Genomic DNA, 17,173 nt, shown 5'->3' with positions numbered 1-17,173 from the left:
CTGAATTTGAAATAATTGGTTTTATATTAATATTGGAACTTTCATGATCTCTTTAAAAACACCCAGATGAAGTTTATTGGTTTTTGTAATATACTTCTAATACACTGCCAAGAAACTGGTTTGCTATAAAGGTTACGGCACAGCATAATCTGAGTTTATGGAAATTAAATATAGCAGGGTGTTCTGATGAATTTTTTGAAAGCTAAGAATTATTTCTGTTACATAAACTTAGCCATCAATAGTTTTCTTTAGAACATTTATTGAAGACCTGCTAAATATTTGAAGCATTCCTAAGTACCTTACATAAATATAGAAACATTACTAGGTATCTCTGATCTCTAACGCTGGAAAATTAGATTGGATCTCCTGATCATAGTTTGCCTATTCCTGCTCTAGTTCTCATAATAATTCTGAAAGGTAAGTCTTTTTGTTAGCTTTCTATCACTGTAATGAAATACCAAGATAATCCACTTATAAAGAGAAAAGATTTATTTTATTTTGAGATAATCAATTATGAAGAGAAAAGAAATATTTGGCTCACAGTTTTGGAGATTCCAGCATCTCTGACCAATTGGCCCCATTGCTTTTGAGCCACTGGAGAGGTGGCACATCAGTGTGGGAGCCCCCTGGTGGAGCAAATCTGTTCACCTCATGGCCAGGAAGCAAAAGAGAAGAGGAAGGTGCTGAGGCCTGCTCTTTCTTCCAAGGGCACACTCCCAATGACCTCCCACCAGGCCCACCTCTTAAGGTTCCATCAAGTGGCAGCAAGCTTGGGACCAACCTTTAATAGACAAACCTTTGAGGGATACTTAATATCCAAACTATAGCGTTCTTTTCATACCTTTTTTAGACAGAGACTGAAACTTGGAAAATTTGAGAAAACTGCTGAAGGTCACACTGACTGGAATTCCTACATAGGTCTCTCTGACTCCAAATGCCCTACTAATAGCTGTATTTTTCACATAAATTTTAATTGAAAAATTCCCCCCGAGACTCATCGTTTTAATATGCATGTTAAATGTTTATTGGAAACATCCTTATTGTTTTTCTGATAATGTATCATGATAGTAAACAAAATTTAAATACTATAAGAAAAAGGCCCTTTTATAAATACTCCTCTCCCAGAGATAACCACTTTATTAAAAAATTCAGTTTCCAGTTACAGTTTTTCAATTTAATGATTTCCTTATTTTAATGCATCATTTTTTCCTGTATCTGGAAATATGCTTTTCTATAAACGGTCTCTTTGACTTCTGTATTGTTACATAATTACCTTGCTTTATTTCTTATCATGTTGGCATGCCAATGTTTGATGGATACTTAGATAATAAATGTATATCTTTGTATGTGTATGCATGTCTACATAGATGTGTGTTGTGTCTATGTATTATATAGATAGATGCGTGTGTGTGTGTGTGTATGTATCTTTGCTCACTTTTCCATCCATTTTGTTATGATTGTTTTTTTGGAATGGAATGGCTGACTCAAAATGTGTTTTGCCAGGCATGGTGGTGCACACTTGAAATCTGAGCAACTAGGGAGGCTGAGGCAGGAGGATCACAAGTCCAGTGCCAGGCCAGACTCAGCAATTTAGCAAGACCCTTGACAATTTGATGAGAACTTGGGGAACCTGTCTCAAACTGTAGCTCAGTGGTAAGGTGCCCCTGGGTTTAATTCCAGGTGCAAAAAAAAAAAAAAAAAAAAGCATGTTCTTACATGTTTACTTTTTTATAGATTTGTCCTTTGAAAAGACTGTCCAAATTTATTCTCTCATCATAGTGGTAGGGCCTCACTAAGTTACAACTGTTTCAAATATCAATTTTTGTATGGTGAGCCACTTTGCATTGCTGGAATAAATCTCATTTGGTACAGTGCTTTTTATATAATACTAGACTTAATTTGCTAGTATTTTGTTGAAGATTTTTCCATCTGTATTCAAAGAGGTATTAGTCTGTAGTTTTATTGTGATGTTTTAGGTCAACTTTAATCCAGGATAATTCTGACCTCATAAAATGGATTAAGAAGAGTTTCCTCATCTTCTACTTTTTTGGAAGAATTTGAGAAGGTTTGGTATTAATTCTTCCTTAAACAATGTTGAACTTTGGATCTGGAATGGCCCCCCAAAAGCTAATGTGTAAGGCAATGCAGTAATGTTCAGATGTGAAATCACTGGATTAGGAGAGCTCTGACTGTATCAGTGGATCAATCCATTTGATGGGTTGATTTTTGTGTTTTGTTTTATTTCCAGGTATTAAACCCAGGGGTGTTCAACCACTAAGCCACATCCCCAGCTCCTTTTTAATTTTTTCTTTAGAGACAGGGTCTTGCTAAATTGCTTAAGGCTTCACTAAGTTGCTGAGGCTGGCTTTGAACTCAGGAGCCTCCTGCATCAGCCTCCCGAGCCACTGTGATTACAGGCCTGAACCACTGCACCTGACTCCAGTTTTCCTTTTGTATTGATTTCACTATTGTACCCAGAGATCATACTTTGAATAATTTCAGTCATTTTAAACATATTGAAATTTGCCTTGTGGTCTGACATGTGGTCTATTCTGGAAAGGATTGTTCATATGCTTTTTTATTATTTTTTAAGTTCTTAATATTTATTTTTTTATTTACAACATGTACTAATTCTTACAGATTAGATAAAAAGGAACATTATTATCCACATTTTTGTATGAAATTCAAAGATACTAAATAATTGTTCTCAAGTCATACTGCTAATAAGAAGCCAAGTTACAAAAAAAAAAAAAAAGAAGCCAAGTTACAATTTGAAATATCATCTGTCTGATCTGTTCATATGCTCTTGAGAAGAAAGTGTTTTCTGTGTTGCTAGGTGGAGTATTTTATATCTGTCTGGTTGAACTACTTGATTTATGATATTGCTGAAGTCTTCTGTTTCCTGCTAATCTTCTGTTTGCTTATTACATACATTGTTGAAAGCAGAGATTCTCCAACTGTCATTGTCAAAACTGTGTCTTACTTTAATTCTAAAAGATTTTCTTCATATACATTGGGACTCTGTTGTTAGGGGAACAAGCAATTGTGATTTAATTTTTTGCTGAATTAAGTTATTTCTTGCTTTTCAATTAATGATTTAAACAATGTAGTATAATCTGAATTTGTTAGATTAGGTATAATAGAGTGTTCTGATTATTTTTTGATAGCTACAAGTTTTAAAACACCTCTTCTACCCGTAATATATATACTCGAATTGTTTTTTCTTTAGATATTTAAGTGTTTGTGTGTGTGTGTGTGTGTGTGTATCACAGGAAGGCATTAGTTTTTACTGAATAGCATCATAAAAAGAAGATAGTGTATAAGAAGACATTTTGGGGGGCTGGGAATGTGCTCAGTGGGAAATCGTTCACCTAGTATGTGAAGCCCTGGGTTCAGTGTCCTGTGCCCAAAAAGAAAAAAATTAAGTGGCATTTATATAGCTGTATCAAGTGCTAATACGTGTATTTCCATGCTGGCCTGTTTTCATTCAGTAATGTCATGGTGGTAGCTTAAAGTCAGCCATAGTGAGTAGGTATACTGTGGAAATCAGAAAGTACTACAAAACTGGGATTTTTGCCAGTGTCATTTTTTAAACATTTACCACCATTCCACTGCCTTATCCCTGTTTTTCAAATAAAGAAATAACAAAAACAAAAACCTGAGTTGAAATGTTTTCTCCAGGTTACTCAGCTACTTAGCTGATAAAGTAAATAATCAAACAGACCTTGTAACTCTCTCCTGCCTAAATATTCCTCCTCCCCTACACGTGCCCTTTTTCCCCACCCAAACAAATTGGCCCAAGTGGTTTTGTATAGTTTCTACAAAATCCATTATGAACATTTGTTTAATAGGATTTGCAATTCTGGTTGACATTATAATGTTGGGGGAAAATGTTTCCAAGTTCTGACATTTAAGTGATTAAGATTTTATTCTACCAACAGATTTTATTCTACCAAACAAAGATCTTATTCTACCAAAAAAATTTTAGAATTTTTTCTAAAAGCCTTTTCTTTTGGCCCTTTTTAAAAAAATTAGAGCATTATAATTTTGCAAACATTCATGGAATTTTATTTTATCCCCATTCCCTTGCTTTCCCTCCCCTCCTCCTCCCCCCATTCTTCCTCTACTCTGCTTGTCTCCCTTTTGCTCATTATTGATTTATTTTTTATTGTTATTTCTGCATATACAAAAGGTGAAATTCCCTGTGGCATATTTATAGGTACACACAGCAGGAATGTGTTAGATTCATTTCATAATTTCCTCCCCTTTCCCATCCCTCCTGATCTCCTACTATATTGATCTTTCCTATATCTTTACCATACCTGACCCCAACCCAACCCACCTTCTTTTCTTTGTGTTGCTCTAGCTTCCACATGAGTGAAAACATTCAACCCTTGATTTCTGAGTCTGGCTTATTTTTACTTGACATGATGTTCTTCATTTTGATCTATTTACCAGCAAATGCCATAATTTCATTCTTTTTTTATGTCTGAGTAAAACCATCATGTATGCAAACCACATTTTCTTAATTGACTGATCTATTGACAGGTATCTGGGCTGGTTCCATAATTTGGCTATTATGAATTGTGCTGTTATGAACATTGAAGTGACTGTATCACTATGGTGTGCTGATTTTAGTTCTTTTGGATAAATAGTAAAGAGTTGGATAGTTGAATCATATGGCAGTTCCTTCCTAGTTTTCTGAGGAATCTCCATACTGCTTTCCAGAGTGGTTGTACTGTCCTACAGTTCCACCAATTATGTATGGATGTACCTTTCCCCCGACATCCTCATCAGCATTTACTATTTGTATTCTTACTAGAGTGAGATGCAATCTTAATGTAGTTTCAAGTTGCATCTCCCTGATTGCTAGAGACATTGAAAAATTTTCATATATTTATTGTCTTTTAGTTCTTTTAAAGTCAAGATATTGGGTGTAGTGTTGCATGCCTATAATCCCAGCAACTCAGGGAGGCTAAGGCAGGCAGATCACAAGTTCAAGGACAGCCTGGGCTACTTAGTGAGATTATTTAAATAAACAAATTCAAATAAATAAATAATTTTAAATAAATAAATAGGACAGGAGTGTAATTCAGTGGTAAAGCATCCCTGAGTTCAATCCCAGTATCTAATTAATTAATTAATTAATTAAAATGATATTAGACAGTCATTACATTTCAAAGAAAAGATACTAAGAACTTTAAGAGAGCAGGTCACTAAGAAAAGATCAGTCAGTGCAACACCACATGATTGGGGGGTTAGCAAGGCCACAGCTATGCTGTGGACACAGGTGTTTATGAGCTTTCAGGGAACTTGCGAATGTGGAAGGCTGGTAGCAATATGCTACAAAGAATTTGCTTTTCAGGGCGAAATAAGCTTCAGTTTCTGGATTCATCCTCCATGGCACACATACTGGCCTACACCACTAGCTAAAGGACTGCTTAGTTTGTTCAAGCTTCCATTTGCCTTTGACTTTTGCCTTCACTGGGCCAAAAAACATCCATCTAATTTTTATATTTCCTCTCCTGTTTAGTTTCCAAACTTTTCATAAATAATATTATTGTTTCAGGGTCCCATGGTAAACATAGTCTTCTAATAAATGACTGAGAATGAAAGATTGTATCATGGGTTTTTAAGTTGTCTTCTCCTTTGTGATTCAGTTACCATGTACAAAGCTACACTTCTCGGTAGTCCAAATTTTACTTTACAACTTATTTTTTCCCTCTTTTTTTTTTTTAATTTTTTATTGTTGGTTGTTCAAAACATTACAAATTTCTTGACATATCATATTCCACACTTTGATTCAAGGGGGTTATGAACTCCCACCTTCACCCCATACACAGATTGCAGAATCACATCAGTTACACATCCATTGATTTACATATTGCCATACTAGTGTCTGTTGTGCTCCGCTGCCTTTCCCATCCTCCCCCCTCCCCCCTCCCCACCTCTCCCCTCCCCTCCCCTCCTCTCTCTCTACCCCCTCCACTGTATAACCCTGAGGGTCTCCTTCCATTTCCATGCAATTTCCCTTCTCTCTCCCTTTCCCTCCCACCTCTCATCCCTGTTAAATGTTAATCTTCTTCTCCTGCTCTTCGTCCCTACTCTGATCTTAGTTACTCTCCTTATATCAAAGAAGACATTTGGCATTTGTTTTTTAGGGATTGGCTAGCTTCACTTAGCATAATCTGCTCTAATGCCATCCATTTCCCTGCAAATTCTATGATTTTGTCATTTTTTAATGCAGAGTAATACTCCATTGTGTATAAATGCCACATTTTTTTTATCCATTCGTCTATTGAAGGGCATCTAGGTTGGTTCCACAGTCTTGCTATTGTGAATTGTGCTGCTATGAACATCGATGTAGCAGTGTCCCTGTAGCATGCTCTTTTTAGGTCTTTAGGGAATAGACCAAGAAGGGGAATAGCTGGGTCAAATGGTGGCTCCATTCCCAGCTTTCCAAGAAATCTCCATACTGCTTTCCAAATTGGCTGCACCAATCTGCAGTCCCACCAGCAATGTACGAGTGTACCCTTTTCCCCACATCCTCGCCAGCACTTGTTGTTTGACTTCATAATGGCTGCCAATCTTACTGGAGTGAGATGGTGTCTTAGGGTGGTTTTGATTTGCATTTCTCTGACAGCTAGAGATGGTGAGCATTTTTTCATGTACTTGTTGATTGACTGTATGTCCTCCTCTGAGAAGTGTCTGTTCAGGTCCTTGGCCCATTTGTTGATTGGGTTGTTTGTTCTCTTATTGTCTAATTTTTTGAGTTCTTTGTATACTCTGGATATTAGGGCTCTATCTGAAGTGTGAGGAGTAAAGATTTGTTCCCAGGGTGTAGGCTCCCTATTTACCTCTCTTATTGTTTCTTTTGCTGAGAAAAAACTTTTTAGTTTGAGTAAGTCCCATTTGTTGATTCTAGTTATTAACTTTTGTGCTATGGGTGTCCTATTGAGGAATTTGGAGCCCGACCCCACCAAATGTAGATCGTAGCCAACTTTTTCTTCTATCAGATGGCGTGTCTCTGATTTGATATCAAGCTCCTTGATCCATTTTGAATTCACTTTTGTGCATGGCGAGAGAAAGGGATTCAGTTTCATTTTGTTGCATATGGATTTCCAGTTTTCCCAGCACCATTTGTTGAAGATGCTATCCTTCCTCCATTGCATGCTTTTAGCCCCTTTATCAAATATAAGATAGTTGTAGTTTTGTGGATTGGTTTCTGTGTCCTCTATTCTGTACCATTGGTCCACCCGCCTGTTTTGGTACCAGTACCATGCTGTTTTTGTTACTATTGCTCTGTAGTATAGTTTGAAGTCTGGTATCGCTATACCGCCTGATTCACACTTCCTGCTTAGCATTGTTTTTGCTATTCTGGGTCTTTTATTTTTCCATATGAATTTCATGATTGCTTTCTCTATTTCTACAAGAAATGCCATTGGGATTTTGATTGGCATTGCATTAAACCTATAGAGAACTTTTGGTAGTATCGCCATTTTGATGATGTTAGTTCTGCCTATCCATGAACAGGGTATATTTTTCCATCTTCTAAGATCTTCTTCTATTTCTCTCTTTAGGGTCCTGTAGTTTTCATTTTATAAGTCTTTTACCTCTTTTGTTAGGTTGATTCCCAAGTATTTTATTTTTTTTGAAGATATTGTGAATGGAGTGGTTGTCCTCATTTTCATTTCAGAGGATTTGTCGCTGATATACAGGAATGCCTTTGATTTATGCGTGTTGATTTTATATCCTGCCACTTTGCTGAATTCATTTATTAGCTCTAATAGTTTCTTTGTAGAGCCTTTTGGGTCTGCTAGGTATAGAATCATATCATCTGCAAATAGTGATAATTTAAGTTCTTCTTTTCCTATTTTTATGCCTTTAATTTCTTTCGTCTGTCTAATTGCTCTGGCCAGTGTTTCGAGAACTATGTTGAGCAGAAGTGGAGAGAGAGGGCATCCCTGTCTTGTTCCAGATTTTAGAGGGAATGCCTTCAGTTTTTCTCCATTCAGAATGATGCTAGCCTGAGGCTTAGCATAGATTGCTTTTAGAATATTGAGGTATGTTCCTGTTATCCCTAGTTTTTCTAGAGTTTTGAACATAAAGGGATGCTGTACTTTGTCGAATGCTTTTTCCGCATCTATCGAGATGATCATATGGTTCTTATTTTTAAGTCTATTGATGTGGTGAATAACATTTATTATTTCCGTATATTGAACCAGCCTTGCATCCCAGGGATGAATCCTACTTGATCATGGTGCACAATTTTTTTGATATGTTTTTGTATCCGATTCGCCAGAATTTTATTGAGGATTTTTGCATCTAGGTTCATTAGAGATATTGGTCTGTAGTTTTCTTTCTTTGAAGTGTCTTTGTCTGGTTTAGGTATCAGGGTGATGTTGGCCTCATAGAATGAATTTGGAAGTTCTCCCTCTTTTTTTATTTCCTGAAGTAGCTTGAAAAGTATTGGTATTAGTTCTTCTTTAAAGGTTTTGTAAAATTCTGCTGTATACCCATCCGGTCCTGGGCTTTTCTTAGTTGGTAGTCTTTTTATGGTTTCTTCTATTTCCTCAATTGATATTGGTCTGTTTAGGTTGTCTATACCCTCCTGACTCAATCTGGGCAGATCATATGACTTAAGAAATTTATCTATGCCTTCACTATCTTCTAATTTATTGGAGTATAAGGATTCAAAATAGTTTTTGATTATCTTCTGTATTTCTGAAGTGTCTGTTGTGATATTGCCTTTTTCATCCCGTATGCTAGTTATTTGAGTTCTCTCTCTTCTTCTCTTCGCTAGCATCGCTAAGGGTCTGTCGATTTTGTTTATTTTTTCAAAGAACCAACTTTTAGTTTTGTCAATTTTTTCAATTGTTTCTTTTGTTTCGATTTCATTAATTTCAGCTCTGATTTTAATTATTTCTTGCCTTCTACTTCTTTTGCTATTGTTTTGCTCTTCTTTTTCAAGGATTTTGAGATGAAGTATGAGATCATTTATTTGTTGGTTTTTTCTTTTTTTAAGGAATGAACTCCAAGCAATGAATTTTCCTCTTAGAACTGCTTTCAGTGTGTCCCATAGATTCCGATATGTTGTGTCTGTGTTTTCATTTATCTCTAAGAATTTTTTAATTTCCTCCTTGATGTCTTCTATAACCCATTGATCATTCAGTAACCTATTGTTCATTCTCCAAGTGATGTATGCTTTTTCCTTCCTTCTTTTATCGTTGATTTTCAGTTTCATTCCATTATGATCAGATAAGATGCATGGTATTATCTCTACTCCTTTATATTGTCTAAGAGTTGCCCTGTGACATAATATATGATCTATTTTTGAGAAGGATCCATGTGCTGCTGAGAAAAAAGTATAACTGCTTGATGTTGGGTGGTATACTCTATATATGTCAATTAAGTCTAGGTTATTAATTGTGTTATTGAGTTCTATAGTTTCCTTATTCAACTTTTGTTTGGAAGATCTGTCCAGTGGTGAGAGAGGTGTGTTGAAGTCTCCCATGATTATGGTATGGTGGTCTATTAGACTCTTGGACTTGAGAAGAGTTTGTTTGACGAACATAGCTGCACCATTGTTTGGGGCATAAATATTTATGATTGTTATGTCTTGTTGGTGTATGGTTCCCTTGAGCAGTATGTAGTGTCCCTCTTTATCCCTTTTGATTAACTTTGGCTTGAAATCTATTTTATTTGATATGAGTATGGACACTCCTGCTTGTTTCCGAAGTCCATATGAGTGATATGATTTTTCCCAACCTTTCACCTTCAGCCTATGTATGTCTTTTCCTATCAAATGCGTCTCCTGTAGGCAGCATATTGTTGGGTCTTGTTTTGTGATCCATTCTACTAGCCTGTGTCTCTTAATTGGTGAGTTTAAGCCATTAACATTTAGGGTTATTATTGAGATATGGGTTGTTCTTCCAGCCATATTTGTTTATTTCTGTTACTAAACATGGTTTGTTTTCCTCTTTGATTATTTTCCCCCCCTTTACTGTCCTACCTCCCACTGTTGGTTTTCATTGTTATTTTCCATTTCCTCTTCCTGTAATGCTTTGGCGAGGATGTTTTGAAGAGATGGTTTTCTAGCTGCGAATTCTTTAAACTTTTGTTTATCGTGGAAGGTTTTAATTTCATCTTCCATCCTGAAGCTTAATTTCGCTGGATACACAATTCTTGGTTGGAACCCATTTTCTTTCAGTGTTTGAAATATGTTATTCCAGGATCTTCTAGCTTTCAGAGTCTGTGTTGAAAGATCAGCTGTTATCCTGATTGGCTTACCCCTAAATGTGATCTGCTTCCTTTCTCTTGTAGCTTTTAAAATTCTCTCCTTATTCTGTATGTTGGGCATCTTCATTATAATGTGTCTAGGTGTGGATCTCTTATGATTTTGCACATTCGGCGTCCTGTAGGCTTCTAGGATTTGGGATTCTGTCTCATTCTTCAAGTCTGGGAAGTTTTCTCGTATTATTTCATTGAATAGACTGCTCATTCCTTTGGTTTGGAGCTCTGTACCTTCCTGTATCCCAATGACTCTTAAGTTTGGTCTCTTAATGTTATCCCATATTTCTTGGATGTTCTGCTCATGGTTTCTTAACAGTCTTGCTGAGCTGTCTATGTTCTTTTCCAGTTGAAATACTTTGTCTTCATTGTCTGATGTTCTGTCTTCTAAGTGTTCTACTCTGCTAGTAGTATTCTCCATTGAGTTTTTAAGTTGGTTTATTGCTTCCTGCATTTCTAGGATTTCTGTTTGTTTGTTTTTTATAACCTCTATCTCCCTGTATAGTTGATCCTTTGCTTCCTGGATTTGTTTGCGTAATTCATTGTCGAAGTGATCTTTCATTGTCTGATTTTGCTGTCTAATGTCTTCCTTGATACTCCAGATCATCTGAAGCATGTATATCCTGAATTCTTTATCTGACATTCCATCTGCTGCAGCTGTTACCTCTCCTAAAGTTGCGTTGACCTGCATTGCTTGTGGTCCTTTCTTTCCTTGTCTTTTCATACTGCTTGCGTATCTTTCCTGCAGGCGCGGGTGGCGGCTCTGCTCTCTCCTTATTCCAATTGGGGTGTCGTGGCTACCACGCCGGCAGGTCACTGGGCCTGTTCTGGGCGCTGGCGGCGGCTTTGTTCTGCCCCTACTCCAATTGGGGTGACGAGTGTACCCCGCCGGCAGGCCACCGGGCCTGATCCGCCGGTCGGTTGCAGGTTTGCCTACCCTGCAGGCGCGGGCGGCGGCTCTACTCTGCCCCTACTCCAAATGGGGTGACGTGTCTGTCGTACCGGCAGGCCACTGGGCCTGTCCCGCTGGTCGGTCGCAGATCTGCCCACCTTTCGGGCACGGGTGGCGGCTCTGCTCTGCCCCTACTCCAATTGGGGTGTCGTGACTACCCCGTCTGCAGGTCGCTGGGCCTGTTCCTGGCACGGGCGGCGACTCTGCTCTGCCCCTACTCCAATTAGGGTGGTGTGTGTACCACGCCGGCAGGGTCCTGGGCCTGATCCGCCGGTCTGTCGCAGGTCTGCCTACCTTGGAGGCACGGGCGGCGGATCTGCCCTGCCCCTCCTACCATGCCTGCGGACCCCTGGGCCTGATCTGCAGGTTGGTCACAGGTCTGCTCACCCTGCGGGCACGGGTGGCGGTTCTGCTCCACCCCCACTCCAATTGGGGTCACGTGGCCACCACACCGGCAGGGCCTGATCCGGGCGTGGGAGAAGGATCTGCTCTGCCCCTACTCCAGTTGGGGTGACGTGTGTACCACACTGGCAGGCCACTGGGCCTGACCCGCCAGTCTGTGACAGGTCTGTTTACCTTGCAAGCGCGGGCGGCGGCTCTGCCCTGCCCCTCCTACCACGCCCATGTACCACTGGGTCACGGGTCTGCCCACCTTGCGGGTGCGGGTGGCGGCTTCGCTCCGCCCCCTCTCCAATTGGAGTCACGCGGTCACCACGCTGGTGAGCCGCTGGGCCTGCTCCGGGCGCTGGCGGCGGCCCGGCTCCTCCCCTCTGGCTCGACGACAAATTGAGGAGACTCGGGTGTCTGTGCCTCACCCCCCCTACCAGGAGACCAACTGTTTCTGTCGCCGCTGGTATTGATGAAGTTCTCTCCTCCGCCACTTTCTGATGACATCAGATCTCTGCCATGTTGGTATCCTATGCAAATGGCAGCATTTCGTTCCCCTTGCCGGGCAACCAAAGCAACGGGTGAGTCCTGACCGGCCCTCAGCAGGACCCGGACCGAGAAGCAGTTTCCGTGGGCTCCTAACCCTGGGCCAGGGCAGTTCCGGGAGCCGGAACTTGGCCGCTCCGTGCTCGGTGTAAGCTCCGATAAGAGTAGGCTCCAAGAAGCAGTCCCCGCGGGCTCAGTTCCATTATTTTTTCCCTCTTAAATGCACTATTATGTATTTATTTCTAGAGAACTTCGTATAATACTTTTTGTCATACTTCTTTTAACTAATTATACACATTCAGAATCTGCTTCCCCAAAATCTTAGCCTCTCAGTTTGGTGACATTGGCAAGTTTCATGAGTACATTTAATTATGTGTCTCTTTTTGTAAGTGATTAACAAAATATTAAAAACTGACAAACTCTTATGACAACAATCCTCCCTAAGTGATCTTAACCCTAACACCCAGACTTGAAAGCCACTTTTAAAAATTTGTGTTTTTTTAGTTATACTGACAGTAGAGTATATTTTGACATATTCTACATACGTGGAATATTCATGGAGTATTCTTGTCATTGTACATGACCTGGAGTTACCCTGGCCATGTATTCATATATGAACATAGGAAACTTATGTCTGCTTCATTCTGCTATCTCCTATTCCCATCCCCTCTCCATTCCCTTCATTCCCATTTGTCTAATCCAAAGCACTTCTATTCTTCCCTATACTCCCCTTATTGCGTGTTAGCATCAGGTATCAGGGTGAACATTCAGGCTTTGGTTTTTTGGGATTGGTGAAAAGCCACATTTTAGGGACAACTTGCTAGTCTGTGATGCAGGGTGGTTACACAGTGATGGTGTGTGACATGGAACTAAGTAACAAGGCTGAAAAGTGAATCAAGACCTAATAAATGTAAAAGTTCCATGGGATGATCAAGAAAGTAGAGCCAGGGGAATAACTATATTTTAATTCCTCTGAAACTTTAGAGATACTTAGTATAATAACAAAACTTGTACAATAGTATCTGACTTCTTCCCCAAGATTTAGAAGTGAACTTGTTAGTCCTAACATAGCTAACTTATTTTTGAGTCCTAGTTGCTTCTATAATTATCATTCATAAAATAAAGTTTACAGTATGACTAAGGTGTTGTAAAACTTAAATAACAAATGTAAAGGTCTAGCACAATGTATCGTACCTAATAAGTACTAAATAAATGGTTGTTCTTATTAATGATAAAGTAGCTGCAATTTCTGAGCACCTTTGATAAACTAGCTGATACAGAATAGTTACGTTGAGTCATCTGGTAATTTCATTTATTTAACACTAAGCCAAAACTGAAACCTTAGTGAATGTTTTGTTTCTAAAGTCTGCCTCTGATTTCAGTTTAGGACCCACCCTGGAACCTGAGGAAGTGGTAGACAAGCTAATGAATGGGATCCTGACTGAGAAAAGGATGATTTTGGTTCCCTCCTCTCTAAACTTTTTACTTATCTTGGAAAAGTAAGTAACAGTTAAGTTTGTCAGCATTGGAAGTGAACATTTATCTCTTACATGTTTTTAATTCATATTTTAAACCAGACAGTTGATAAAGTGTAATTAAATAGAGTTAAATTAAGAAAAAACAATAGACTCAAAGATTCTATCAATTTTTTTTTTAAAAACCACACAGGTTAATCAGGTAGGTGAGATTGGTATAACCATTGAGTAAACCAACTGAATCATGTCCACATGTTTTTACATTCATTTTGTTTTTTAAAAAATGTTTATTTCTGGAAGTCTTGTCTTACAAATGAATGACTATGAAGGATATGTTAAAGCATTTTCACATAGAAAAATCATAGGGCAATGAGATAAAAGAAGACCCTAGTTAGGTTTTAGATATTCATTCTCAGATATCATTCACCTTTTATTTTGTGGGAAATCATAGTGAAGCATAGGAATTGCTAAATGATCTTTTATCATTTTGGAGATCCTTGAGCTTTACTACTTCCAGTGGGGTCCATGGACTACCTCCATAAGTGTCTTGGGAAGTTTGTTAGAAATACAGAATCTCCTGATCTCTTGAATGAGAACTTTCTATGATACCAGATGATTTGTACACATATTAAAATCCCAGAAGCCCTCCTTTGGAGCAATAGCACTCAACTTTGGAGTACATTGGAATTCACTTGGGGGCTTTAAACAATGCTGATGCCTGAGACCTGCTCCTTAAGATCCATGATGGGCCTAGCTTTCAGAGATGTAGCAACTCTCTGGGGGATTACTAATGTCAGCCCATGTTGGAAACCTCTGGCTTAAAGACTCCCTCATCATGACATATGCCCTGTCATGACTCACTCACCTGAGACAGCAGTGTGGCAGTGAGGCTGTTCAGGTAAGTAGGGGAAACTGCAGAGGAGCCTTGAGTTGACTGGAAGAAGAAACCTCTTGCTGCCAGTACCTAACTTCAGGCTTCTCCAAGTTGGTGGAGATCAGGATCACTAGGGAAATTTAAAAAATAGATTCCTGGATCTCACTTCTAAAAATTTTAATATGGGATAATTGAGTTGGGACTCAGAAATATGTATTTTAACAGATAACTGCTACCAGAAGTTACCTGTTGGTCTAAAGATTATACTTTGAGAATTAATGATCTAGAATACCAAAAGAATTACATATTTAACGGATGACATGTGTCAATCTTTCTAGCCCTTTCTGCTAGAAGCCATGGTTGAATATGTCCTAGACATTTAGGTATAAGGCTCCAGGTGTCCTTGATGAGAAATGAGTGAGAACCTGTTTTTAGCATTGTGTGTGTCTCATTGCATAAATAAGCACTCAGTGTTATGGCCCTTAAGAATGTAACTCTCTGGGAGAGAAAAATTTGCCAATTTTTCATCACTATATCCCCTGTACTTTGAAAAGTGACTGGCACATAGAAAGCACTAAAGTCATTCTGATTTCTAGAACTTTAACAAAGTTTGTACTCCGGAGTTGAATGAAGCTGTGTTTGGGACTTGCTGTCAACAGAAACACAGATCAGTTACTGAACTTCTTTGAAGCTCAGTTTCTTCCTCTATGAAATGGAAAAAACAGTAGGACTTTTTGAGGCTGAGATGAGTAAATAAAACATTTAAAGTACTCTGTATTTATACTATGAGTACTCAATGAATGTTATATGCTGCTATTTACTATTATTATTACAACTACAATTACTGTCATTGCCTTAATTCCCCCCCATGAGGGCTGGCTATTCAATTTCCAAACCCTATTTTAATGCTGTCTGTCAGATCTCTGTATATTACAGTGACTTAAAATTCTGTTTCTCTCAAGCACATTGGAATATTACAAGCTCCTGAATATTCTTTTAACTATATGTTGGGAAATGAGACATACTACATATCTATCACTGTTCAATACATTTTTTTATCAACACTAGATTCCTCACAGGAGGGCTGGAGTTGTAGCTCCATGGTAGAGTGCTTGCCTAGCATGTGTGAGGCACTGTGTTCGATCCTCAACACCACATAAAAATAAATAAATAAAGGTTATGTGTCCATCCACAACTAAAAACAATTTTAAAAAAAGATTCCTCACGGAACACTTGGGAGAGAGAGATTAATTTTTCCATTTACATGTGAGGGATTTAAACTCAAAGGTCAATTAATTTGTTCATCAGTATTCTCAAAGCTAAGTGCATTGGCTGCCTTTCTGTTTAGCAGTTCTATTTCCCCAATCTTTAGTGGAACATTTAAGTAACATTCTGAATTATAAAGTATAAAATTAGCTTCTATTCTCACTTATTTTTCATTGTCATGTTTCTATTTTTAACCCTTTAGTATCTCAACTATTCTGTTCTTCATGCCTCTTCCCTTAGATATTCTGAAAAACATAGGAGTATATTTATTTCAAAAATAAATATAAACGTCAAAGATAAGTACATATGTGTATATACATATGTGTATATATATGTATATGTGTGTATGTGTGTTTATACATGTATATGTATATTTACAAAAAATATTCAGGTCACTCCTACCCTTTTGAAAAGGAAATGAATTTAATAGGAAAAAATATATAATACAAACTCAGAGTTAAAGTTCTTAATCTTATCTAAGAGGAACATGACCTGATTCAGGAGAAATTAAAGTATTTTAAAAGAAGATATTTTGCAAATGCACTTAATGTTTATTTCCTAATTATTTTTATGTATCTTTCTTCTAGGTTCTTACCTCAACGTTTCCGGGAAATTTTAAAAAAAAGAGTAAAAATTAAGTTTGATGCAGTTATTGGATATAAAGTAAAAGAACAATAAGAACCTGATTTTCTTAAAAACTTATTTACCAGGTTTCAGTTGATTTCATCTAATAATAATAAAAACTTTAATATTTTAAATCATTTTCCCTTATTATCCTATTTTCCTCAATATCACCTTTGGGGGCCATGCCATACTGGCTTATTACCACTTGTTCTGTAGGTAAAAGCTAACTTCATGGAATACAGACATAGATCTTAAAAGTTGACCTTATGGAAAATGAGGAGAAAAGAACAAAAGCAATTTCATCACAATAATTTCTCAGATTTTGTGACTCATCTACAGGTTTTCAAAATTTGTACTATAAATGTTTAAGATATCATATTTTTAATTGCATTACATTTTATATAACTGGCATATATCCTTTTCTATTCTGTATAAAATCATAATTTCAAACTCCAGATATAATGAAGGGTTACATGTCTAGTAGCATTTCACAGTGAATTTTGTGATCTTTCAAGTGTTGCATCCTACATGTTACCACTATTTCCTGAGACATGCTTCACATTTTGAAGTCAAACATTTCAGCATAAAGAAACTAGAGATGGATACGTGTTACAAATTTAAAAGCATCACCGGGATTTAAGGCAGAGAATTGGGAGAATGTACTTATAAATGCAACAATAATAAATTGGGCCAAATATCAACTTTTGTTGTTTCCATCTTTTTGTCTTAAACACCACATAGTTTAACCTTCAAATTAAA

The 17,173-nt window shown here is 37.8% G+C and overlaps 1 protein-coding gene across 1 annotated transcript in view; it reads left to right on the top strand.

The window, feature by feature from the left end:
* The window catches only part of LOC114096349 (estradiol 17-beta-dehydrogenase 11-like), a 34,791-nt gene extending 17,676 nt beyond the window's left edge, over positions 1–17,115 (top strand). The window contains exons 6-7 of the mRNA XM_027939837.3: positions 13,558–13,674; positions 16,378–17,115. Of these exons, the coding sequence (XP_027795638.1) occupies positions 13,558–13,674; positions 16,378–16,468 (208 nt within the window). The 3' untranslated portion in view covers positions 16,469–17,115. The remainder of the gene's footprint in view (positions 1–13,557; positions 13,675–16,377) is intronic.
* The last annotated feature ends 58 nt before the right edge of the window (positions 17,116–17,173 follow it).

The sequence above is a fragment of the Marmota flaviventris genome, chromosome 7 (assembly GCF_047511675.1).
Source record: "Marmota flaviventris isolate mMarFla1 chromosome 7, mMarFla1.hap1, whole genome shotgun sequence".
Classification (NCBI taxonomy): domain Eukaryota; kingdom Metazoa; phylum Chordata; class Mammalia; order Rodentia; family Sciuridae; genus Marmota; species Marmota flaviventris.
The sequence above is the reverse complement of the archived record's forward strand: the minus strand, read 5'-3'. Positions and strand labels throughout refer to the sequence as shown.